We start from the raw sequence: 26,290 nt of genomic DNA, 5'->3' as shown, positions 1-26,290 counted from the left end.
TCTTGAATGAGATGCAGACTAGAACGGTATATAGGTCTAGTTATGCGTCTTTAATTTCCTCTAGGGGATCATTCATTACACATCCACTGTTTCAGTCTTTGTCATTGACACTGATAATAATAAAAATACAATAAAGATTTCCGTATAACACGCTAATATATACATATGTGTGGGTTTTTATTGGTTCCAACCATACAGGTGATAAGACTAATAAGTAAGCAAGGCATTTTCCCCTCAACAATATAGAAACATAAGACTTATCATTTATGCGCTCAAATTCTTGTATATAGCCAACACGCATCCTTGTACAGTATGTATAAAAATCTTAAATTACAGAGCGATAAAGAGGCCACATTCACCTACGAGTCCCTCTGAGGGATATTATAACAATCTGTTTAAAACACAGTGCTACTGGACATTTGATTGGAGAGAGGGAAACCTTTTACACAAGACAAAACGTCCAAAAAGGAAACATCCTTTCTTTTCTCAGGGGAAATGTAATCAAAACGGGGCTAAAAGAAAAGCAAGAACCGTAAAACAAAACGATGACAACCTACACTGGTAGGGAAGGGCTCATTTGAATTGGTTGGGCAGGAGGATGAAGGGGGCAGAGCGGTCGTTGGTCAGAGTCCGACAACCTACACTGGTAGGGAAGGGCTCATTTGAATTGGTTGGGCAGGAGGATGAAGGGGGTAGAGCGGTCGTTGGTCAGAGTCCGACAACCTACACTGGTAGGGAAGGGCTCATTTGAATTGGTTGGGCAGGAGGATGAAGGGGGCAGAGCGGTCGTTGGTCAGAGTCCGACAACCTACACTGGTAGGGAAGGGCTCATTTGAATTGGTTGGGCAGGAGGATGAAGGGGGCAGAGCGGTCGTTGGTCAGAGTCCGACGCAGTTTCACTCCCCGGATCATGGTGACCATGTGACCTCCACCACCCGAGGGCTCATCTGCGTCCTGGGTGTCTGGGGCGGCAGGGGGCTGCTGGGGGGGAGGGCAGTGGCCGCTTTCCACCAGCTGGTTGCCAGTCCCAGATGCGTTGTACTGTTGTGGGAGATGAGACTGCTGCTGAAACTGTTGCTGCTTTTGATATTGGAGCTTCTGCTGTTGCGGTTGTGGTGTCTGCTGGTACTGCTGTTGTTGTAACTGTTGCTGCTGCTGTAGTAGTTGTTGTTGTTGCTGGAACTGTTGCTGTAGTTGAAAATGCTGTTGTGTCTGGGCTGCTGGTTGCAACTGTTGTGTCTGGGGTGGCTGGAACTGCTGCTGCTGCTGGTTGTACTGTAGGTGCTGGTACTGCTTCTGCTGCTGCTGGTGCAGGGCGTACTGCTGCTGCTTGCTCAGCTGGTACAGCTGCTCTGAGCTGCCCACGGGCACTGGCGCCTTGCCCGGGATCAGAGAGTAGTAGGGCGATGTGGATGATGAGTGGTGCGAGGGCATGGCGCTCAGGCTCTGGGTGGAAGTGCACAGACTGTGCTTGGCGAGGACCAACTCGTGGTCCACCGTTCTGCTCATGCCAATCACGCCCTTCCCCACACTGCTCTCTGGAGGCCCCACGTTCTCGTCACTCCCGCTCTTCCCCCCTCCACCAACGTTGCCTCCACCTACACCTCCCCCCAAGGCTTTGAAGGGAACCTGGGGGGTGCAGATAGGGATAGGTACGCCGCCACTGATGGTGCCACGGCGGTAGGTGGGCTTGGATGAGGGCTTGCGGCGGATGGTGGCAGTGTGCATCTGGCGCAGGCCCAGCGGCTCGGGCTCAGCGAGCAGGCTGACGGTCGAGGCGGGCCGCTTGCTCTGGAACATCTTGCGGTACTGCAGGCTGAGGTCGCTGTTGCGCGGGATGGTGGAGGACTTGTCAAAGTCGGGCGGGCTGTGGTGCAACTCCTCTCCCCCATGCAGGGAGATGTAGTCGTAGTCTGGTGGGTGGAGAAGGAGGGAGAGAGGGATGGATAAAGGAGGAGTGAGGGACAAGAGTAAGACTGTGGTTACTTAGAGCTGAGGAACACACAACACCTTTCTTTCCTAACTGAAATAAAACATGGTAGGAAAGCAGAAGCTTTGCCTGGGGTGGAAAATCTGACCTGATGCATTCCATTAAAACCAAAAGCAAGAATGTTCCGTGGCACAACGTTTCTCTATACTAAAGTTTATCTTTTTAGCATGTCAGACAGAATTGAATACTTGGTGTAGTCGGTGAGAATCAGACATGGAAAATGTATCAGAGAACCCCAGCAACTAAGACTCCAGATTTGCCCCAAACATAATAACCTAACTATGTCTGTGTCCCAAATGGCACTCTATTTCCCGGGCTCTGGTCAAAAGTAGGGCACTATGTAGGGAATAGGGTGACATTTGGTACACAGGCTGTCTCTCAATGCTGAATCACTGCCCAGTTGAGAAAAAAACAGACTTATCTGAGGAGGAAGAAATGATTAGGGTGTGTGTGGTAATGGAGTGAGTCAGCACGGAGCGGTGACCTGTTATCAGCTGATGATGGTAAACACGCAATTACCTGCCGGTTGCACATACACAAACAAAGACAAAGGAGCGTGTGCTTGTATACCCAATCACTCACACACGCACTCAATTGATCTCATAATAACGCAAGAATCCGCCCCTCCGATTACATCAAGGTTCTCACACCCACGCACACGAAACAAAACACTCGGCGCTAATGCTCTCCTTTTACTAGCAAAAAGGCCATTGATGTGATGGGAATTCACACAGCACAGATGTCACACTAAATCACTGTGAAGGTCTCTAATTTGACTTGTGAGGAACAGAGGGGGGGAAATCTAAAACAGTAACGGATAAGAAACCTACCATAAAGAGTCGGTTCTTTCTTTACAGCTGAAAAAGAATATAGGATTGCGTTTAACTTGTATACAAATAAAAAGAGCACATTTTCTTTGATCTAAACATGATGTAGAGTGGGGAGGTGCTTTACAAAGTGACAGTCCAGCACCACAATGCTTTGAGAGGGACCAAACTGGAGTAGAACAACCTTCTCGGGTTGCAGGCTGATATGCTATGTATGGCTTTACATCTCGGCATACAGGCTTTTGATCCCACAAACAGGTGGGGTGAGGTGATGTGTGGAGAGAGTTTCAGTTTTCAAATTCAGACTTGGTTTTCAGGTAGCACTGCAGAAAAAAGCACATTATCCTACCATAGGCTACTTGCACAAACTGGTGTTGTGATAATGCTGTTGAAACAGGCATATGGATTGGGCAGAAGTGTAGACGTCATTCTGTTGTGATAGTGAAGTAACTGATGGATGCATGCCGCATACTGCAAGACAATCACAGATGTACAGACACACAGACAGATCCAAGCAAACAGACCCAAAAGCACAAATCATGACACACAACCAATAAGACAAGCATGCTGTATAAGATCCCTGACACAGAGAAACAGACACGTAGCTAGAAAAGCAGACAGTGCTGTGACCATGGGGGGATAGTAGGTTTGCGTCCCAAATGGCATCCTTCCCTACAGTGCCTGTTCAAAGGTAGTGCACTAGGTAGCTAATAGGGTGACAATTTGGTCGCAACCTAGGAGGGGTGTGGCGGTGGGTTTGGTGAGTGGAAGTCACTACTAACCGTGGGAGGGAATGGTGTCCTCGGAACAGGAGGGCGTGGTGGTCTGCGTGCTGTAGCCACTAGAGCAGTGGAGGGAGTCACGACTAGTGTGGGGGGCCTCCGAGTTGAGCCCACCGCCCAGGGTCAGGGCCAGCTATGAAAGGGAGTGTAACGGAGAGGGTGGAGTGCGGAAGGGAGGGAGGGATAGTGAGGAAGGGAGAGAATGAAACAGCGTGAGGGGAAGGTGGGAGTGAGATATATTTGTTGAGGTGGGGGGGGGTGGAGATGTTTATAGCGGAAGAGAATCCTTCCTCAACCTCTTGGCCTCTGCTGCCCCCTGTCAGCTGAACACTAAGAATACACCCTGAAATAGCTCTCGAACTATACTGATCACAAATATAAATGCAACATGAAGGAATTTAAAATGATTATACTGAGTTACAGTTCATAGAAGGAAATAAATGAATTAGGCGCTAATTTATGGATTTCACATGACTGCGCAGCCATAGGTGGGCCTGGAAGGGCACAGGCCCACCTACTGGGGAGCCAGGCCCAGCCAACCAGCCGGATGTGGAGGTACTGGGCTGGCGTGGTTACACATGGTCTGCTGTTGTGAGGCCGGTTGTGAGTACTGCCAAATTCTATAAAATGACGTTGGAGGCGGCTTATGGTAGAGAAATTAACATTAAATTATCTGGCAACAGCTCTGGTGGACATTCCTGCAGTCAGCATTCCAATTGCACTCTCCCTCAAAACTTGAGACCTCTGTGGCATTGTGTTGTGTGATAAAACTGCACATTTTAGTGGCCTTTTAATGTCCCCAGCACAAGTTGCACCTGTGTAATGATGATGTTTAATCAGTTTTTTGACATGCCACATCTGTCAGGTGGATGGATTATCTTGGAAAAGAAGAAATGCTCACTAACAGGGATGGACATTTCTGGGATATTTTATTTCAGCTCATGAAACATGGTACCAACACTTTACATGCTGAGTTTATATTTTTGTTCAGTATAGATACAAGAAATTGTAACATCATAGTAAAAACCAGTATATGCAATTATGCTGTTACCACTTATTTAAGCTCTAACAATTTTGTATTTTCTTGGAAAACAAAATTAGGTCATTTATTTGATTTGATTTATTTAACCAGGCAAGTTATTAAGAACAAATTCTTATTTCCAATGATGGCCTACTAAATATTACTGCCTATATTTAATGTTATATAACCTTTTGCTATATATTTAGCCTGGAGTAATGCCTATGTAATGCAAAGAGTTGCCATCATTTCCTTGTGGAAATATTTCTTAATATTCTTCATACAATCAATTAATTATTAATGGATTACAAAAAGGTTGGTTTGTTTGTCAATGATTCAGAAACGGTGGAACATACTGCACCGGTGCTTATTCGAATTAATCATTGACCACACATCAAAGTACAAACTGATAAGCATTCTTACTATTGTGTGTGTGTGTGTGTGTGTCCGTTTGTGTGTATGTGCTACCTTTCCGGATGTGGACATGGTGCGCACTCTCTCTCGGTGCTGTGTGTAGGCGTTGTGTGGAGGGGGCATGGCCGTGCCATTCTCTGTGCCCGGCCCGATCTGCCCCGACCACGGCCCGCTCAACTCCTGAAACAAATACTAACAATATCACATTGTGCCACTGCCCACATATTGATATATTCTATACATATTCTATATATAGATACACCATTAAGTACAAGACACATTCTATAATCACTGTTGGACAATTAGATACAGACACTGTTACACGGTATACCGAAAGTTCGGTACTTTTTTCCCCCTTATCTGTTTAATGGCTTACCGTAAGTTGCCTATATGCAGCCAAAACAGAAAGAGGAATACAGAGACTTACGAGAGCAGCACTGCCCCCTCAATACTCTGAGCCTGCCTGGCAGGGTTGGTCCTACAAAGCCAGAGCCCCCTAATGGGAGAGCATAACATACAAGGAAATTCTCAAAGCTGCTATTGAGAACCTTGATGACCTTTAACCTAGCCTGTGGGGATTCCAGTAGGGTACCCCAACCCAGGTAGTGGCAGTTCTGGCAACACTGGATGCAGTAACCCATGGGGAGGGGGTCACACTCGGACATTCAGAAAGGGGGTATATTATTGTGACCCTGGTGGCACAAAATAATCAAAGGTCTGTCTGCACAGAGATGCTTGGGAAAATGGTCACAACGGGGGACTAGTGTGTGTGTGTGTGTGTGTGTGTTTCAGGGGAACGTGGTGGATCTGATCTCCATCACCTGGACTTGACAATGGTTAATCAAATCTCCCCATTTTTGCCAATTTTGCACTGTTAAATAAATAAATGAATAAATAAATAAATAATGGTCTGATGGTGATGTGGACATACTCGGTATACACATCCCAAAATAAATAAATTATCTCACTCCACTATTTTTATAGAAAGTTAGCAAAAATAGATATGATCTTGCTGCCATGTAAATACCTGTTTATTTGTGGAAAATCACCCGGATGAACTATTTAGTCATATCCCAGTTTACCTATTTGCTTATGGTCTTGCCTACACCTAGAAAACAGTTATTTAAATTACATTTATTTGGAACAGCATGCCAGAAAAAATTAAACGGGCCTATTTATAATGACTATGAATTCAGAGGGCAGAAATGATTAAATATTAAAGCATTAGACTGCTCACTAAAGGCTTCAGTCATACAAAAGCTATACTTAAATCCTAACGGGTTCTCTAGCAAATGAATAAGAATGTCTCACCCCATGTTCAAGAATGACCTTTTTCCCTTTATTCAAAGGAAAGAAAATCTCCAAAATATATTTATTTTTAAAACAAGCCATGGAAAGTTGATTGCAATTTCAATTTAATCCACCAGAAAAAACACAGAACAAAGAATACAACAAATATTGTGGTTGAACTCAAATATACTAATAGAATAAACAAATATATACCTTAAATAGGACTTTGTAGTTGTCACACATGCAGCTAACAACTATATGGAAATGTCTGCTCTACCCAAAATTACAACAAACTAATTGCAGCATTACCGCAAAAATGGAAGAGGAAAGTGGAAGGGGGAAAAAGTAGGGAACTTGTATTAAAGACTATAATTGGTTAAAGAAAATTGTGATAAACAAAAAAGTATACCATTTTCATTTAAGGACCCCAAAATGTACAGCTGTGCCATATAGATTGCAAAAAAGTTAGGAAGAGATTTTCGACCTACCGATTCCATGGCACATGGTCTATGAACTGTTATGCAAAACGTCACCGGATTCAAAACTTTGAATTTTTTAATTATACAAACTTCTTGCAACAATGTTATATAAACTCAGCAAAAAAATAAGCATTCTCTCACTGTCAACTGTGTTAATATTCAGCAAAATTAACATGTGTAGGTATTTGTATGAACATAAGATTATGGCAACCATGGCATGGTATTCATGACAGGGAGAATTGTCCACCATGCATGATGATGTATACGGGTAAAATAGTCTAGCTAGCTACATTTCCAGATTATACACATTTCTAATTTTGATCGCTTCTCGGCCTTTTGGCTAAGATCAAGAGCAAGATCGACTGCATTTTGCGCGGGATCCTCAAGGTGGTGCGATGTCGTCGTCGGCCACGTCACAGTCTGCGGCTGCTGGACTGAAGAATACGCTTCGTTTTAATTGGACAGGAAAGGAAAATTTGATGGAGAGAGTTCGTTTTGGAAAGGAAGTTCTGTTTGGACCTCTACTCCTGACAGCAGACGATGTGCACTGCCTGCAACAGAACACACCCGAGAAGTTCTACGATGTGTCTTTCTACACCATCACCCGGCTGGAGGAAGTAAGAGGGCTCTTCCGTGCGAACGCGACAGCACCCGCCCTCGTGGATTTTAAAGTTGAGTCCATGTGCAGGCACAATATGAGGGTGCTAACGGTGCATATGTTCAACCCCTGGGTCACTGAAGAAACTTTAGTGTGCTACCTCAGCCGGTATGTGACCATCTTGCCAGGAGTGAGAGACATTAAGGACGCCCTAGGCATCTGGACAGGGAAGAGGCAGTTTTGTGTGCTGCTAAAGGAGGACGAGAGCGGCCATGATGGATACCGCCATCCTCCTGCTTCGTTTTCCATCGGTGCAGACAGGGGCTACCTCATGTATGCTGGACAGCCTCGTTTCTGCAGGAAGTGTAGCACGTACGGGCACCTTGCCCTGCACACAGACAAGGTGCAGAAACTGTGGGACTATTGGACATACAATGAGGGATTGCACCGTGCCCAAGCGCTGCAGTTTGTGCAACTCAGAGGACCACCTGTTCCGTCACTGCCCGAAGGCAGTCCCCTCTTATGCCAGAGCGGTGAGCGGGAAAAGAGCGCAGAGCGGAAAAAGACCTGATGAGGGAGAAGGCATGGAACTACGCGCTATTGAGGAGATTGTGGATGAGCTAGTGATGGAGAGAGAACTGCGAGAGTCAGAGGAGAGCGGGAGTGAGACACCATCATCATCTCATGAGGAGAGAGGAGAAGCGGACAGCAGTTGGAATAAGCAAGTGGAGGAGGAGAAGGGAGAGCCCACCGCGCCCGCGGCTACCGAGAGCTGGACAACGGTGAGAGAGAGGAGAAAGTGCTCGGTGAAAAGGAAGCAGATGAGCCCTGTTTCCCCACTCATCCGCATGGAGGCGACGGAGAAGTCCGCTTTGGGGGGGGGAAATCGCTTCATTTGTTTTGAAAGCGGGAAGTCTGAGGAGAAAAGCGAGGGAAACCTGGGCAGCGCAGAGGAGACTCTGCTATCCCTGTCAGGCGCGGCCTCCATCGAGAGCAGCACCCAGTGGGGTTCCAGCACCCACACAGATGGTGGGGGAGCATGAGGAGGAGGGCAGTGTTTTCCCGACCCCTATCTTGGTGGACAGTCCTCCGACTGGAGACCATCGTTTCCCAGACAGGCCGCCTAATGAGTTAATGTACTTAAAGTGAGTTTGGAAAATAATGTCATATTTAGATAGTTGTCTTTTTCCCTCTTTACCTCATGTCGTCTATTATTAACCTAGCTAGCATCAATGTTAGAGGGCTTAGGAACCCAGTTAAAAGGGCGACTGTTTTTTCCCATTTGTCCTCCATTCGCTTCTCTGTGTGTTTTTTTACAAGAAGTACATTTAAAAGATCAAAATGACGTGGAGAGGTTTACGCGGGAATGGGTTCAGGGAGAGTCGAGGTGGAGTGTCGGAGGGGTGCATTCTACAGGGGTTGGTGTTCTATGTGGGAATAGGGATTTAAAAATAGTAGGAAGTTTTTCGGCAGTACACGGGAGGGTTTTAATAGTAGATATCGATTGGAAGGGTAAATGTTTTAGATTTATTAATGTATATGCACCATCGACACCCAAGGAAAGGAGGGAAATGCTTAACGACCTAGACGCTATTTTTATGACAAACAGACAGGTGTTTATGGGGGGAGATTTTAATGTGTCATATGACCGAGGTAATCTAGGCGGGCATCTTGTTTAAAGTCTTATAGGTAAATATAATTTGGTTGATACTTATAGAATGGCGCATGCGGATTATCCCGGTTTCACTTGGGGAAACAGCAGGGGCTCGAGGAGCTGAATAGATTATCTGTTTGTTCCGCATGAACTCCGTGTGTCCTCCGCGTGCGTTACACCGTTTTTTTTATTCGGACCACAGTTGCCTGTCTGTTACAGTAGAATTAAAAACAATTGAATTTGGAAAAGGGTATTGGAAAATTAATCACGGCATTTTACATGACAAAACTTTTGGGACAAGATTCAGGTCTTTTTTCCAGGGCTGTGTAGCTATTGTTATTCCACTGTCATAGAGTGGTGGGAGAGCACAGAATTAAGAATCAAGATTTTTATTCAGAATTTTTGCAAAGACAAAGTACGTAATAACCACACATAATTTTATAAATTGCAGAATGAACTAAAAGATCTACACATCCAAGGAAATGTAAATGGTGGTGGGATTAGATAAAGACAAATTGGGTATCCTGCTGAAAAAGCAACACACATTATTTGAAAAGAAAGCTCGAGACTTCATTTTTAAAAGTCAGCAAGATAAGTGGGAAAATGATGAGAAGTGCTCGGCATATTTTTTCAAGCAAATTAAATCACGGGGAAAGAGGAGGACTATTTCGGCTTTATTGGACCAAGATGGGGAGATGGTTGAGGATGGAGTTGGCATGCTTGGTGTCGCTACACACCACTTTTCTCAGCTATTTCAAAAACAAACAATTGATTATGAGAAAGGGACTACATTTTTAAAATGCGTGGATGTGCATATACCTTTGGATATTAGAGACCAATTAGAAGGGGAATTGAAATTAGATGAAATTTACAGTGCCTTACAGTGTATGCGGCCCCCTTGAACTTTGCGACCTTTTGCCACATTTCAGGCTTCAAACATAAAGATATAAAACTCTATTTTTTGTGAAGAATCAACAACAAGTGGGACACAATCATGAAGTGGAACGACATTTATTGGATATTTCAAACTTTTTTAACAAATCAAAAACTGAAAAACTGGGCGTGCAAAATTATTCAGCCCCTTTACTTTCAGTGCAGCAAACTCTCTCCAGAAGTTCAGTGAGGATCTCTGAATGATCCAATATTGACCTAAATGACTAATGATGATAAATACAATCCACCTGTGTGTAATCAAGTCTCCGTATAAATGCACCTGCACTGTGATAGTCTCAGAGGTCCGTTAAAAGCGCAGAGAGCATCATGAAGAACAAGGAACACACCAGGCATGTCCGAGATACTGTTGTGAAGAAGTTTAAAGCCGGATTTGGATACAAAAATATTTCCCAAGCTTTAAACATCCCAAGGAGCACTGTGCAAGCGATAATATTTAAATGGAAGGAGTATCAGACCACTGCAAATCTACCAAGACCTGGCCGTCCCTCTAAACTTTCAGCTCATACAAGGAGAAGACTGATCAGAGATGCAGCCAAGAGGCCCATGATCACTCTGGATGAACTGCAGAGATCTACAGCTGAGGTGGGAGACTCTGTCCATAGGACAACAATCAGTCGTATATTGCACAAATCTGGCTTTTATGGAAGAGTGGCAAGAAGAAAGCCATTTCTTAAAGATATCCATAAAAAAGTGTTGTTTAAAGTTTGCCACAAGCCACCTGGGAGACACACCAAACATGTGGAAGAAGGTGCTCTGGTCAGATGAAACCAAAATTGAACTTTTTGGCAACAATGCAAAACGTTATGTTTGGCATAAAAGCAACACAGCTGAACACACCATCCCCACTGTCAAACATGGTGGTGGCAGCATCATGGTTTGGGCCTGCTTTTCTTCAGCAGGGACAGGGAAGATGGTTAAAATTGATGGGAAGATGGATGGAGCCAAATACAGGACCATTCTGGAAGAAAACCTGATGGAGTCTGCAAAAGACCTGAGACTGGGACGGAGAGTTGTCTTCCAACAAGACAATGATCCAAAACATAAAGCAAAATATATAATGGAATGGTTAAAAAATAAACATATCCAGGTGTTAGAATGGCCAAGTCAAAGTCCAGACCTGAATCCAATCGAGAATCTGTGGAAAGAACTGAAAACTGCTGTTCAAATGCTCTCCATCCAACCTCACTGAGCTCGAGCTGTTTTGCAAGGAGGAATGGGAAAACATTTCAGTCTCTCGATGTGCAAAACTGATAGACATACCCCAAGCGACTTACAGCTGTAATCGCAGCAAAAGGTGGCGCTACAAAGTATTAACTTAAGGGGGCTGAATAATTTTGCACGCCCAATTTTTCAGTTTTTGATTTGTTAAAAAAACGTGAAATATCCAATAAATGTCGTTTCACTTCATGATTGTGTCCCACTTGTTGTTGATTCTTCACAAAAAAATACAGTTTTATATCTTTATGTTTGAAGCCTGAAATGTGGCAAAAGGTCGCAAAGTTCAAGGGGGCCGAATACTTTCGCAAGGCACTGTATATGGCACTGAAGAGCATGAAAGATAAAAGTACCAGGAGTGGAAGGGCTCTCTAAAGAGTTTTACATAGTTTTTTGGGATATAATTGGATGTCATCTGTTGGAAGTGTTTAGAGGTATATTTGGTTTAGAGCATATGGGAGTTTCGATGTGTGAGGGGGTAATCTCTCTACTGTATAAAAAGGGAGACCAAGACATTAGCAAATTGGAGACCTTTAACAATATTGTGTGTTGACTATAAATTATTAAGCAAAGCCGTAACTAATCGCCTATCTTCTGCCATGGCATATGTTATTGGTTTAGATCAAACATGTGGTGTGGTGGGGAGAAGATTAACCTGGAACTTGCAATTGCACAGAGACGTTCAAGCCTATTTAGAGAAAAGGCACCTACCAGCTATTACTGTGAATTTGGACCAGGAAAAAGCCTTTGACATGGTAAACCATGAGTTTTTGTTTAGAATTATGGAAAAATTTGGGTTTGGAAATAATTTTATGAAATGGGTAAAAATTCTGTATAGTAATGTGGGTAGCAGGGTAAATATTAATGGGAATATTGGAAATGTTATCAAGCAATTACGAGGTGTCAGACAGGGTGACCCTCTATCTGCTCCATTGTATGTATTATATATTGAACCTTTCGCATGCGCAATTAGGAAAAATTATAACATCAAAGGCATCATTTTACCTGGAGGGGATATGCTAAAAATATCGCAATATGCGGACGACAGTTTTATATTTACGAGACGACCTGAGCTTGAAAGAGTCTATCAAAGTCATTGATGAATTCTCTGTTGCGTCTGGGTCGAAGATAAACAAGAATAAAACAGAAATAAAATATTTGGGACAGTGGAAAAGGAGAACGGACCAGTTATGTGGTTTGACTGTGTACACAGGACCAATGGTTGTGATATCTTTCGGAAATGAAATTAAAGATGACATGTTTAATTGGAAAGAAAAACTATTATCAATTAATAAAAGATTGGGACTGTGGAAAGTCATCTTTTAGTGGGAAGGTGTTAGTGCTGAAGGCGGACATTCTGCCTTCATTACTTCACCTTGCCTATGTGTTTCCCATGCCGGTGTCACTAAGAAAAACTTTCATACGGGTACTGTTTAATTCCTTTTTGGGGGGATATGAGTACATCCGTAGAGATCGGATGTACCAGCCTAAAGAGGCTGGTGGAAGGGATTTTCCTCATATTCCTCTCAAGCTAGATGCGTTGTTCTACTCAAACATTTGTTGTCTTTTGTCGTCTTCTGTACACAAATGTCACATTTTAATAAAATTCTGGCTGTCTGTACCGTTAAGATTCATGGTGAAGTGGGATAATAGTAAGCCAAAAGCTGAAATTATCCCGTTACATTTTAAGAAAATAGTGGAATGGGCAAGGAAAACCCCTGTCTGCAAAGTAAAGGAAAATGTAATCAACCACAGATTGCTATACGCGAAATTAATAGAAAATTGTCGTCCTAGAGACGGATTACCAATATCGCCTTCCACCTGGATACGGACACAATTAAAAGGGTTAGACAACAGACTGAAAGATTTTAATTGGCTTGTTTTACACAGACGTCTTCCGGTCCGTTCAACTTTACACGATCATAAGTTGACACATGGACAATTGTTTCGCAATCGATTCCACATGTTTTATGGGAATGTTCTTCTGCTCAATCAGTTTGGGGAAAAAGTCAACAATTTTTTGAGATTTAAAAAAAACATTGATTATGAAGGGGTTGCCAAACTTGAAATAAAAAATGTGGAAAGGGTGCAATTATTAGCATTAGTGACTCTGGTATCCCTTATCAAGACCAAACTTTGGGAGTCCAGATGTGGTGCAGTTAATGACACCCTCAAGTGGTCACCGACGGGATTGGTTCAATTTATAAAACAGGAAGTTTGGAAAAGAATACAATTCAAAATAGATAAAGGGGGCATTGCATCAGTAAAACAGAGATGGAAAGGGATTTACCCGTCATTGTAAATGTTTTTATAACCAAAATATAATTGTATCACATAGGTACAATTGAAATGTAAACTAACCCTTTGTAGATATTTGATATACACTGAGGTTTATCCAGAGTGCATTTTGGCATATGTATATATTTTTATTTATAGAATTGTTTGTATTGTTTTTGGAGATTGTTAGAGGCATGTTAATCTTGAATATAGGCCAATAATACTGGTCAGGTTCTGGAGAACAGCACTTTTTTTTAGGAGTTTTGATATTCTTATATTGTTACGGTACTTTTTGATACTGTTTGTAAGTATCCATGTTATGTACAACGTTATGCACTGAATTTGTATTTGAATGTGAAATGAAAATAAAAATTATTTTTCAAAAAAAAAAAAAATACACATTTCTAATTTTGACAGAAAGTGATTTCATTTCAAGCTAAAGTATAGCTGGCTGGCTCCCTAGCTAATTTTACGTGTATGATATTATTCGCATCCCAGAGATGTTTGCTTGGGTAGTTAGAGGCTAATGTTAGCTAGCTAACATTGAACCTGGTTGGTTAGCTCCCAGCAGATTCATGCAGGGCGTGGTAACGTTATGAGTTGGCACTATGTTCATTGTTGTTTAACTAGCTAATGTTAGCTGGCTGGCTCGCTAGCTAACGTTACGTGTATGATCTTACACATTGTTTACCTAGCTAGGTTCATTCTTTCCTAGCTAGCCAGCTAGCTATGTCTTAAGCTAAAGTGCACTGTTAGCTAGCTAGCGAACATTAGCTGGATAGCTCCCAAGTGGACGTTATTATTCATTTCCAAGAGCTGTTTGCTTTTCTAGTTAGAGCCTAATGTTAGCTAGCTAACATTGAATCTGGATGGTTAGCTCCCAGCACTGTGGCCTTGTTGGCACTTTGTTCATTGTTTAACTAGCTAACGTTAGCTTGTTAGCTAATGTGACGTGCATGATATTATTCATATCCCAGATCCGCTTGCTTGGCTAGTTAGAGACTAATGTCACCTAGCTAACATTGAACCTGATTGGTTAGTGCCCAGCAGATTCATACAGGGTAGTAACAACATGATTTGGCACTATGTTCATTGTTGTTTAACTAGCTAACATTAGCTGGCTTGCTAGCTAACGTTACGTGATGTGTATGATCCGAGTATGCCAGAGTGCAGAATAACTGAAGAATTTAGAAAACGCACAACACCCGTTGAATATGGCCGGTGTCAGTAAAAGTTGGAAAAAAAACAATGAAATTGTTGCCAGCTGAGCTGGTTAGGCTCTGAAGTGTCAAGTGTGCGCTCTGAACGCCCCGAGAGCTAAACGAGATGGGTGGGGCTAAAGCTTTAAGAGGGTGTGAACGATGCTGAATGTGGGTGTAGACAAAGAATAGCTTTCACTAGGTACCAAAACATTCAAAAAAGGCAATTTTCTCAAAAGTGAGTTTACACATTTTTCAACTTTCAAAGCAGAATTACTTTCCCATTGCTCCTCAAAAATGCAGTGTGTGCTATACCCTTTTGTTGCTCTACTTTAATCTAATGTAAAAAACACAATTTCAAATTTTGCTACATTCAACCGATTTGAGCCGGTTGGTCACATTTGAGTGTTATGAAATAAAAGTGAACTATACCTGACAAGTATGAGTGGTTTAGGTTAATTTCTCATCCTTTGTAGGCTCTGCGCATTTGCTGATCTACTGTTAGCTGATGTTTATTTTGCAAGCTACCGGTAGAAACTTTGTAAAGTTGGCTAAACATATTGGAAAGTTAACCGAATTATACTGTTTTCTTCAACCAACATAGTTTTACCTAGCCTACGTTGGTTTAACCATGATTGCTGCTGACAGACATGATAGGCAACATTGACTGATGGACCAAATCAAATTGGCTAGCTAGCAAATAACAGATCCCTTCAATACTGCTAGAAAACAAGTTAACTTTCAGGGGATAAACTAGATGGCTATATCCAAATATTGCTTGATTTGTTTGCCATCTTTAGTGGTGATGACAGTAGTCCGATTAACAACTTGCCAATGTCAAGATCTTCCCAAAAGCCACATTCTATTATAAATACATACACATTGAAGACAGCTCATGCAAAAACAAAACAAGCAGTGGCCTGTTTGATGTGACAGAAGTGAAAGTCATTTTGACAATAAATAATATGGAACAGAGGTGAACATATCCGGGCAGGCCGGCAGGGCCACTTAACACTGAATGAACAGGATGTAGACACAAGGAAGAGCACTGGGAAGGGCAGCGAGACTATCACAGGGACTGGAGGAAGTTAGAGGCACTAAATACTATATATACATAGCACTATATACACAAAGTTATGTGGATACCCCTTCAAATGAGTCGAATTGGCTATTTCAGCCACCCCCGTTGCTTACAGGCGTATAAAATTGAGTGCTGTTATTGTGAAGTGGAAATATCTAGGAGCAACAACAGCTCAGCCGCGAAGTGGTAGGCTACACAAGCTCACAGAACGGGACCTCAGTGCTGATGCGGGTAAAAATGGTCTGTCCTCAGTTGAAACACTCACTACCAAGTTCCAAACTGCCTCTGGAAGCAATGTCAGCACAATAATTATTAGTCGTGAGCTTCATGAAATAGGTTTCCATGGCCGAGCAGCTGCACACAAGCCTAAGATCACCATGGGCAATGCCATGCGTCGGGTGGAGTGGTTTAAAGCTGGAAGCCATTGGACTCTGGAGCAGTGGAAACGCGTTCTCTGGAGTGACAAATCATGCTTCACCATCTGGCAGTCCAACGGACAAATCTGGGTTTGGCGGATGCCAGGAGAACGCTACCAGCCTCAATGCATAGTGCCAACTGTAAAGTTTGGTGGAAGAGGAATAATGGTCTGGGGCTGGATTTCATGGTTAAGGCTGGGGCCCTTAGTTCCAGTGAAGGGACATCTTAAAGCTACAACATACAATGGCATTCTAGACGATTATGTGCTTCCAACTTTGTGGCAACAGTTTGGTAAAGCCCTTTCCTGTTTTAACATGACAACGCCCATGTACGCAAAGCGAGGTCCATACAGAAATGATTTGTCGAGATTGGTAATGAAGAACTTGACTGTCCTGCACAGAGCCCTGACCTCAACTCCATCAAACACCTTTGGGATGAATTGGAACGCAGACTGTGAGCCAGGCCAAATCCCCCAACATTAGTGTCCCACACAATCACACATCCTCCTCCATGCTTCACGGTGGGAACCACACATGCGGGGATCATCGTTCACTTACTCTGCGTCTCACAAAGACACGGCAGTTGAAACCAAAAATCTCAAATTTGGACTCATCAGACCAAAGGACAGATTTCCACTGGTTTAATGTCCATTGCTCGTGTTTCTTGGCCCAAGCAAGTCTCTTCTTATTATTGGTGTCCTTTAGTAGTGGTTTCATTGCAGCAATTCAACAATGAAGGCCTGATTCACGCATTCTCCTCTGAACAGTTGATGTTGAGATGTATCTGTTATTTGAACTCTGTCAAGCAGATTTTCCTGTGGCGTTTCTCATGAGCCAGTTTCATCATAGAGCTTGATGGTTTTTGCGACTGCACTTGAAGAAACTTTCAAAGTTCTAGAAATGACTGACCTTCATGTCTTAAAGTAATGATGGAATGGTGTTTCTCTTTGCTTATTTGAGCTGTTCTTGCCATAATATGGATTTGATATTTTAACAAATAGGGCTATCTTCTGTATACCACCCCTACCTTGTCACAACACAACTGATTGGTCCAACTGCATTAAGGAAGGAAATAAATTCCACAAATTGACTTTGAACAAGGCACACCTGTTAATTTAAATGCATTCCCGGTGACTACCTTATGAAGCTGGTTGAGAAAATGCCAAGAGTGTGCAAAGCTGTCATCAAGGCAAAGGGTGGCTATTTGAAGAATCTCAAATATATTTGATATGTTTAACACTTCTTGGGTTACTACATGATTCCATATGTGTTATTACAGAGTTGATGTCTTCACTATTATTCTACAATGTAGAAATAGAAAAAATAAAGAAAAACCCTTGAATGAGTAGGTGTGTCTTTTGACTGGTACTGTACACATACACACAAATATACACATATACAGTTGAAGTCTGAAGTTTACATACACTTAGATTGGAGTCATTATAACTCGTTTTTCAAACACTCCAAATTTCTTGTTAACAAACTATAGTTTTGGCAAGTCGGTTAGGACAACTTGTGCATGACAAGTCATTTTTCCAACAATTGTTTACAGACAGATTATTTCACTTATAATTCACTGTATCACAATTCCAGTGGGTCAGAAGTTTACATACCGTAATTTCCAGACTATAAGCCGCTACTTTATTCCCACACTTTGAACCTCGCGGTTTATACAATGACGCTGGTCACATAATGTGACGTAAATCGAGCGCGCTCAAACTTCCCATCATTCTGATTACGGTAGTAATTTTGTCACCCTCATCATGGCAAAGATACGGAGAAATGCATATGATGCAGCTTTCAAGTTGAAGGCGATCGATCTGGCTGTTGGAAAAGGAAATAGAGCTGCTGCACGGGAGCTTGGCCTTAATGAGTCGATGATAAGACGTTGGAAAGAAGCGTGAGGAACTGACTCAGTGCAAAAAGACAACAAAAGCTTTCAGAGGGAAGAAAAGCAGAAATTTGGAGGAAAAAGTGGGAGGCTTGCAAGCCAAAGAACACCATCCCAACCGTGAAGCACGGGGGTGGCAGCATCATGTTGTGGGGGTGCTTTGCTGCAGGAGGGAATGGTGCACTTCACAAAATAGATGGCACCATGAGGAGGAAACTTACGTGGATATATTGAAGCAACATCTCAAGACATCAGTTAGGAAGTTAAAGCGTGGTCGCAAATGGGTCTTCCAAACGGACAATGACCCCAAGCATACTTCCAAAGTTGTGGCAAAATGGCTTAAGGACAACAAAGTCAAGGTATTGGAGTGTATGTAAACTTCCGACTTCAACTGTATATAAAAAATAACACACACACACACACACACACACACACACGACAGAATTACTATATTAGCACAGTAGCTATTACACAGTCAACTGTTACTGTTCTAGGAGCAATGGCTTTTAGACCTTCAGGAGGCAGCTAGTAGGGTTATAGAGAACTTCAAGTTGATCATTTTACATTTCCAGTGGGCAGCAGGTCAAAGTAAGGGCTAATAGTAAATTATCCAAAGCTGTTTATCTCACTCTCACACAGATACAGTACTCTCACATACCCACACAGTAACAGACAGACACTGGATACATTCATTTGACAGAACTGGACAAATACAGACAACACGCATTATGCACACACATGTTTACATGGGGGCCATGAGTGGGGGTTTACGCCACAGTGGGTATACAGGGGGCCAGTAAGGGGGTGTGTGTTCTCACAGTGGTGTCTCTGTGGCTGGTTTGGCTGGTAGAGCGGACATGGGTGCGGTGGGCACCAGAGCGGGCGGAGATGGTTGGCGAGTTGCCCTCGCTGAGGGAGCGCGCGGTACCGTCCCAGCCCTCAAAGCGTGCCAACGGACTGGGCGAGCGGCGCTACCCACGAAGGGACGACGGGAAGAGGGATAGAGAGAAAATGGTTTGTGTTTCAAGCAGCGGAAGTTGTAACTCAGGTTGAGGGAGGGGGCCAGACAGAGCAACGTCTTTCTTTTATACTGTTTACTGGGGTTTAGATAAAACAGTACTCAAGTTAAGGGCAATAGTTTGAACTTTGACTGTAAGAATGATTTAATATACTATGCTGTAGTGGACTGAAGTTTTCTTTCAAATTTGTTGAAATCAAGCCCCCTGGGCAAAAGTGCAGCAATGGGGTGAGATTATGATTGATGCATTTGAAAAATTCAGCAGCCAAAATAATAAAGGGCACATAGGAGCATTTCAAAATGGAGAAAGTCAGTCAGTCTTACCTGTGCTGGGTACATGGAGGGCAGGCAAAGGTGAATGCTGTCCACCGAGGTAGCGATGGAGTCCAGAGAGGGGACGTACCTAATAGAGTTGTAGTTACTGAGAGAGTGAGACAGTTTGTGGAAGAGAAATAAATAATATTAATGAAAAGGGAAATAAGAGAAATAAAAAAGGAGAGAAAGACAACAAGTCATACAAACCTGGCACCATTACATCTGAAATAGAGCCAAGCGACAGACAGTGTGTGAACAAACTTCAGAAAAAAATGTAAACTATTTTTTTTAAGGAACTCAGTCCGGCTTTCAACTTACTCTTGAAAGTTGTAATAGTAGAATGCACAAGGTTCAATCTCGAAATGTAGTGCATCATCAGTTTTCCTCATCATGTCAGTCATTAGAGCAGGGGTTCCCAATCTTTTTCACTCGGTGCCCCCCCCCAGCATTGGGGACCACCCCGCCCCCCCGAACGCGCGACTTCTATTTCTATGTGCACAAGCACTGTTCATGACAAATTGTTCACCTCTCGTTGGTGGAGAGAATTTTGCAGGGTTAAAACGCATTTCCTGCCATTCTACACATTTTGTCATGGGGTGCAAAGAAAATGTTCCAGTTTTAAAGCACATTTTCTTGCAAATCTTTACATTTTGCCATGTCTAATGTGTATTCATGTGATATTTGAGTGATACAATTTACAACAATAACTATGGACAGATTATTTATTTTTTGAATCATTAACTGACATGGGCTAGTTGATCTGGAGTTATAAAGAGTTATAAATAGCTAAGGTATGCAATGACTAACATGACAAGAGAAAGTGGGGCCCCGAGTGAAAAAGTTAACCCTGAAGGAGCTGCAAAGCAAAGCTCCACAGCAGAGATTGGAGTATCTGTCCATAGGACCACTTTAAGCCATACACTCCACAAGGCTGGCTTTATGGAAGAGTGACCACATTTGCCAAAAGGCAAGAGGGAGACTCCCCAAACATATGGAAGAAGGTACTCTGGTCAGATGTGACTAAAATTGAGCTTTTTGGAAATCAAGGAAAACGCTATGTCTGGCGCAAATCCAACACCTCTTCACCCGAGAACACCATCCCCACAGTGAAGCATGGTGGTGGCAGCATCATGCTGTGGGGATGTTTTTCCATCGGCAGGGACTGGGAAACTGGTCAGAATTGAAGGAATGATGGACAGCGCTAAATACTATGAAATTCTTGAGGGAAACCTGTTCCACTCTTCCAGAGATTTGAGACCGGGATGGAGGTTCACATTCCAGCAGGACAATGACCAGAAGCATACTGCTAAAGCAACACAAGTGGTTTAGGGGAAACATTTAAATGTCTTGGAATGGCCTAGTTAAAGCCCAGACCTCAATCCAATTGAGAATCTGTGGTAGATTGCTGAACCTATCCGACTCGAAGGAGCTGGAGCAGTTTTGCCTTGAAGAATGGGCAGAAATCCCAGTGTCTAAATGTGCCAAGCTTATAGAGACATACCCCAAGAGACTTCCAGCTGTAATATCTGCAAAAGGTGGTTCTATAAAGTATTGACTTTGGGGGGGGGGGGGTAGTTATGCACGCTCAAGTAATTTTTTTTGGTCTTATTTCATATTTTGCATCTTCAAAGTGGTAGGCATGTTGTGTAAATCAAATGATACAAACCCCCAATAATTCCAGGTTGTAAAGGCAACAAAATAGGAATAATGCCAAGGGTAGTGAATACTTTTGCAAGGCACTGTAGTTCTGTCCTTGAGCTGTTCTGTATTATGTTTCATGTTAAGGAAGAGTAGCTGCTGCTTTTGCAACAGCTAATGGGGATCCTAATAAAATACCATCCTCTGACATGTAATGAACAATTCCTTCTGAAATTAACCTATTGAGTCGGTGGATAACTGATGTATTGGAAACTGCACACGGACACCGTGGTCCTTTTTTCTGATATAAAGAGCTGCACATTTTGATGTGTCTTACTTCATTGTATGTTTTCTGGTTAATGTATTTTTGAAATGGTACATTAGGTTGTCTAGTCATAACATTCAGATGCAGTAGATGGTGTAGAATACAGTATATACACATATGAGTAGTGTAGGATATGTAAACATTATATAAAGTGACGTTATTTAAAGTGACTAGTGATACCTTTGTTAAGTCTAATTATTTAAGTGGCCAGAGATTTGAGTCTATGTTGGCAGCAGCTATGTAAGTGGGAAACTGGTTAGTGATGTTAAACAGCCATCACTATGTTAGTGATGGCTGTTTAACAGTCTGATGGCCTTGAGATAGAAGCTGTTTTTCCGTCTCTTGGTCCCAGCTTTGACGCAACTGTACTGACATCGCCTTCTGGATGATAGCGCGGTGAACAGGCTGTGGCTCGGGTGGTTGTTGTCCTTGGTGATATTTTTTCCTTCCTGTGACATCGGGTGCTGCTGGAGGGCAGGTAGTTTGCCCCCGGGGATGTGTTGTGCAGACCGCACTACCCTCTGGAGAGACCTGCGGTTGTGGGCGCGGTAAGCAAATTGGAGGGGGTCTAGGGTATCAGGTAGGGTGGAGGTGAAATGATCCTTGACTCGTCTCTCAAAGCACTTCATGATGACAGAAGTGAGTGCTACAGGGCGATAGTTATTTAGTTCAGTTACCTTAGCTTTCTTGGGAACAGGAACATCTTGAAGCATGCGGGGACAACAGACTGGGCTAGGGATGGTTAAATATGTCCGTAAACACACCAGCCAGCTGGTCTGTGCATGCTCTGAGTACGTGGCTAGGGATGCTGTCTGGGCCGGTAGCCTTGCGAGGGTTAACACGTTTTAAATGTTTTATTCACGTTGGCCACGGAGGAGGAGAGCCCACAGGCTTTGGTAGTGGGCCGTGTTAGTGGCACTGCATTGTCCTCAAAGTGTGCAAAGAAGTTATTTAGTTTGTCTGGAAGCAAGACGATGTCCTCAACGGGGCTGGTTTTCTTTTTGTAATCTGTGATTGACTGTAGACCCTGACACATATGTCTCATGTTTGAGCTTTTGAATTGCGACTCTACTTTGTCTCTATACTGATGCTTTGCTTGTGTGATTGCCTTGCGGAGGGAATAGCTGCACTGTTTGTATTTGGTCATGTTTCCGGTCGCCTTGCCATGATTAAAAGCGGTGGTTCGCGCTTTCAGTTTTGCGCCAATGTTGCCATCAATCAACGGTTTCTGGTTAGGTAAGGTTTTAATGGCCTGCATTTGCCTCATGCAGGGCGACGCAGCACGACACATCTTCATCGATCCAGAGCATCTCAAACATGCTCAATGGGTGACGTGTCTAGTGAGTATGCAGGCCATGGAAGAATTTTCCAAGAATTGTGTTCAGATCCTTGCAACATGGCCTGTGCATTAGCATGCTAAAACACGAGGTGATTGCAGCAGATGAATGGCAATGATGAATCACAGTATCTGTCCATTCAAATGGCCATAGATAAAATGCAATTGTGTTCGTTCTCTGTAGCTATGCCTGCCCATACCATAACCCCACAATGGGGCACACGTTGACATCAGGAAACCACTCTCCCACACAATGCTATACAACGCTATTTGCCATCTGCCCTGTACAGTAGAAACCGGGATTCATCCGTGAAGAGCACACTTCTCTAGTGTGCCAGTGGCAATCAAAGGTGATAATTTGCCCACTGAAGTCGGTAACGACACCTAACTGCAGTCAGGTCAAGACCCAGTTGAGGACAACGAGCACACAGATGAGCTTCCGGTTGGACGTACTGCCAGATTCTCAAAAATGACATTGAAGGCGGCTTATGGTAGAGAAATTAACATTCAATTATCTGGTAACAGCTCTGGTGGACATACCTGCAGTCAGCATGCCAATTGTAAGCTCCCTCAAAACTTGAGACATCTGTATCATTGTGTTGTGTGACAAACCTGCACATTTTAGAGCGAGGCCTTTTATTGTCCCCCAGCACAAGGTGCACCTGTAATATTATCATGCTGTTTAATCAGCTTCTTGATATGCCACACCTATCAGGTGGAAGGATTATCTTGGCAAGGAGAAATGCACACTAACAGGGATGTACATTTCTGGGATCTTTTATTTGAGCTCATGGGAAACATGGGACCAACACTTTACATGTTGAGTTAATATTTTGCTCAGTGCATAAGTCAGAAGTATGATGAAGATATAAAGTAGGGACTCTAGCAAGCCCCATTAATAAAGCCTCTTCTTCTTTTGTAGCTCCCAAGGCAGCACCCTGAATACCATGTTGACAGAGGTATGCAGTCACGCTCTCGTCATGTTTTGCAGTCAGGTGTAGTTTTGCAGTTAGGTGTAGTTTTGCAGTTAGGTAATGTTCCAAATGGCACCCTATTCCCTATCTAGTACACTACTTTCGGCCCATGGGGCTCTGGTCAAAAATACTGCACTATGTAGGTAGAAGGGTGCCATTTGGGACACATACTAAATCAAACTGTGTGAATCCAATCATGGACTTTGGTGTACTGGCCATCCAAATAGCTAAAAGTAGATGGCCTGGTTTGAATGTGTAAATGATCTGCTACATCAACACACTGCAGGACTTGAGCATAGTAGTAGTTTAGAGAAACGTTTGACTGCTTAAGTGGAAACTGAGCTCTGCCAGTGGAGAGTTGTCAGAAGAGACTGTAGTGGAAACTACCGCTCTCAATGACTATCCCAAACAGGCTGGACCAATGAGGGCTGTGGTGTGTGTGTGCTTGTATGAGTTCCAAAGAGAGGACTGCAAAGCCAAGTTGACAGGAAACCCACTAAGCCAACTCAACCTCAAACTGTTGCAATTTTTTATACTGTAGTTTGATATTTACTGTACATTATAGAGGTCTTGTTGACACCTTTAGCTAACCAAAGAGCGTAATGAATGTCATACATCATCAATTACAATAGCAATACATATAATCACATTCAAATAAACTTTGACTCGTACTTAGCTGTGTTTAGGTGCATTGGACAAGGGTTCGGATGAGGTACACTTTGGAGTTTTATTTGGAGAGTACCCCATGAAGACTGGAGATCTAAGCCTAGTCATTCTCCCACTTGCCTGCTCACCCTTCTACCCTCTCTATGATGGAGGAAGTCATCCACCCACCCTCCCTACCCCAATCAGCTCCTGTTCAGTTTTGGCTGTGGCATGGACGACCAGTATACTCCTCCCCCCACCATGGGATACACACACACACACACACATTCCCCTCTTATACACAGTGAGATGAAATCCGGAACATGTGTTTGTGTCTGCACACAGTAGAGGCTTGCTGCAGACATCCTGAGTGAGATGAAGCCAAGTGTGTGTGTGCTCCATGCATGCGTGTGTGTGTGTGTCATCCCAGGCCATTCCATGGTAAGCAGACAGGACACATGGGTGACAGACTGTCTGCAGCCGCCACGCCCCACTATTCTTCCCTTCCCTTGGCTCCACTTCACATGTCCCCTCGGAACTTTACTCAGTCACCTGCTCTCTTTATCATCCCTCCCCTATCTCCCCCTCCTTCATCCCTCTCCAAGGCTGCGTTCCAAATGGCACACTATTCCCTACACACTGCACTACTTTTGACTTGGCTCTGGCCAAAAGTAGTGCAGTATTTAGGGAATAGGGTGCCATTTAGGGATCAAATGTTTAACTAAACCCTATTACGGGAGCACACTTCCTGAGCTTGCTCCAGTCAGTGGAACTGTGATAGCACAGACACACTGAACTTCACTTAGCTGCTCCTACTATCCATTTGATCCAGTTTCTCTTCCTGCACCGCCCCAATTTGGTAAGCTCTCTAAATATCAAGACGGCCCCCATGCAGTGTCAAAGGCAGGGACTTTGGTGTGAAGCAGTGTGCGTATGTGTGCCCATACTTAGTACCTGAGTACTTAGTGTAGTGTGTGTGTACACAAGTGTTGGAAAGTTTGTGTATGAGTAAGAATGTGTGAGTACGTGTGTGTGATTTGTGTTTTTGCGTGTGTGTGTGTTTAGCTACCTGCTGATGCTGCTCTTGCGGGACAGCGTGTTGCTGGGGGAGGCAGGGGGCGTCTGGTAACTGTAGCTGTATTCAGATCCCTTCAGATCCAAGATCACCTGTTGAGTGGGGAGAAAAAAATAATGTGTGAGAATGAGTACATGGAACAGTGGGAATATCTAACACTGTGTGTGTGTGTGTGTGTGTGTATGTATGTGGCTAAGTGTATTTGGGAAGGTATATTGATGTCTCTGTGTGTGGTGCGAACAAGTGTGTGTGTGTGTGTGTGTGTGTGTCATCCAGCTTACCTGTTCGCTGGCGAGGGGCAGTTTGCTGGGCTCGGCCGTCAGGCTGCTCAGGTCTTCTAGGATGGTCTGCAGGTGGGTCACTTCTCCCAGCATGCTAATCTCATGATCCTGTACACACAACCACAGATCAGACACACACAACCAATCACCAAAAACCACAGCGCTGCCCATAACCACAGATCCCAGACACAACTATCAGTTACAAATAGCCCCTAGTAACAAGGCTTGGGCGGTATATCAGGGTAATTGGTTTTTCAATACCGTCAAAACTATTACTTTCAAGTTTTTCCAATACATGTGTATATTTGTAGCTATTTATTTAGTAAATACCAGCAGTCAACTTGTGCAATACGTTAGGAGATAAAGCAGATCACGTTATTTAGCATTTTGAAGCTTACTTAGTTCCCCAGAACAGTTGAGCCAGTCACATGTTTGTAAATAAGACAAGGAGACACAGTGGGAGCAGGTGAGTCCAGCTGCGTATTGACATGGGTGACGTTTTATATTGAAAGTGACTTTTTTTGCTTCAATAGAGTGATGAGGAAGGTGCAACTATACTTTTCCTTCACAGAACGTACATCACTGCAACACATTCAGC

General features: G+C 43.3%; 1 protein-coding gene across 4 annotated transcripts in view; it reads right to left on the bottom strand.

Annotated features, from left to right (window-relative positions):
• Positions 1-29: 29 nt before the first annotated feature.
• The window catches only part of LOC110527647 (protein MTSS 2), a 121,234-nt gene continuing 94,973 nt past the window's right edge, over positions 30-26,290 (bottom strand). Inside the window, exons 8-15 of one of the 4 annotated variants that reach the window (XM_036983140.1) lie at positions 25,693-25,800; positions 25,406-25,503; positions 19,428-19,524; positions 5,086-5,223; positions 3,600-3,732; positions 2,821-2,847; positions 833-1,913; positions 30-747 (exon numbers count right to left, since the gene is read on the bottom strand). In XM_036983140.1, the coding sequence (XP_036839035.1) occupies positions 744-747; positions 833-1,913; positions 2,821-2,847; positions 3,600-3,732; positions 5,086-5,223; positions 19,428-19,524; positions 25,406-25,503; positions 25,693-25,800 (1,686 nt within the window). In that variant the 3' untranslated portion in view covers positions 30-743. Of the gene's footprint in view, positions 1,914-2,820; positions 2,848-3,599; positions 3,733-5,085; positions 5,224-19,427; positions 19,525-25,405; positions 25,504-25,692; positions 25,801-26,290 lie in introns of all 4 variants that reach the window. The other 3 variants (XM_021609056.2, XM_021609059.2, XM_021609060.2) reach the window with 3 other exon arrangements.

This window comes from Oncorhynchus mykiss, chromosome 7 (genome assembly GCF_013265735.2).
Source record: "Oncorhynchus mykiss isolate Arlee chromosome 7, USDA_OmykA_1.1, whole genome shotgun sequence".
NCBI lineage: Eukaryota > Metazoa > Chordata > Actinopteri > Salmoniformes > Salmonidae > Oncorhynchus > Oncorhynchus mykiss.
The sequence above is the reverse complement of the archived record's forward strand: the minus strand, read 5'-3'. Positions and strand labels throughout refer to the sequence as shown.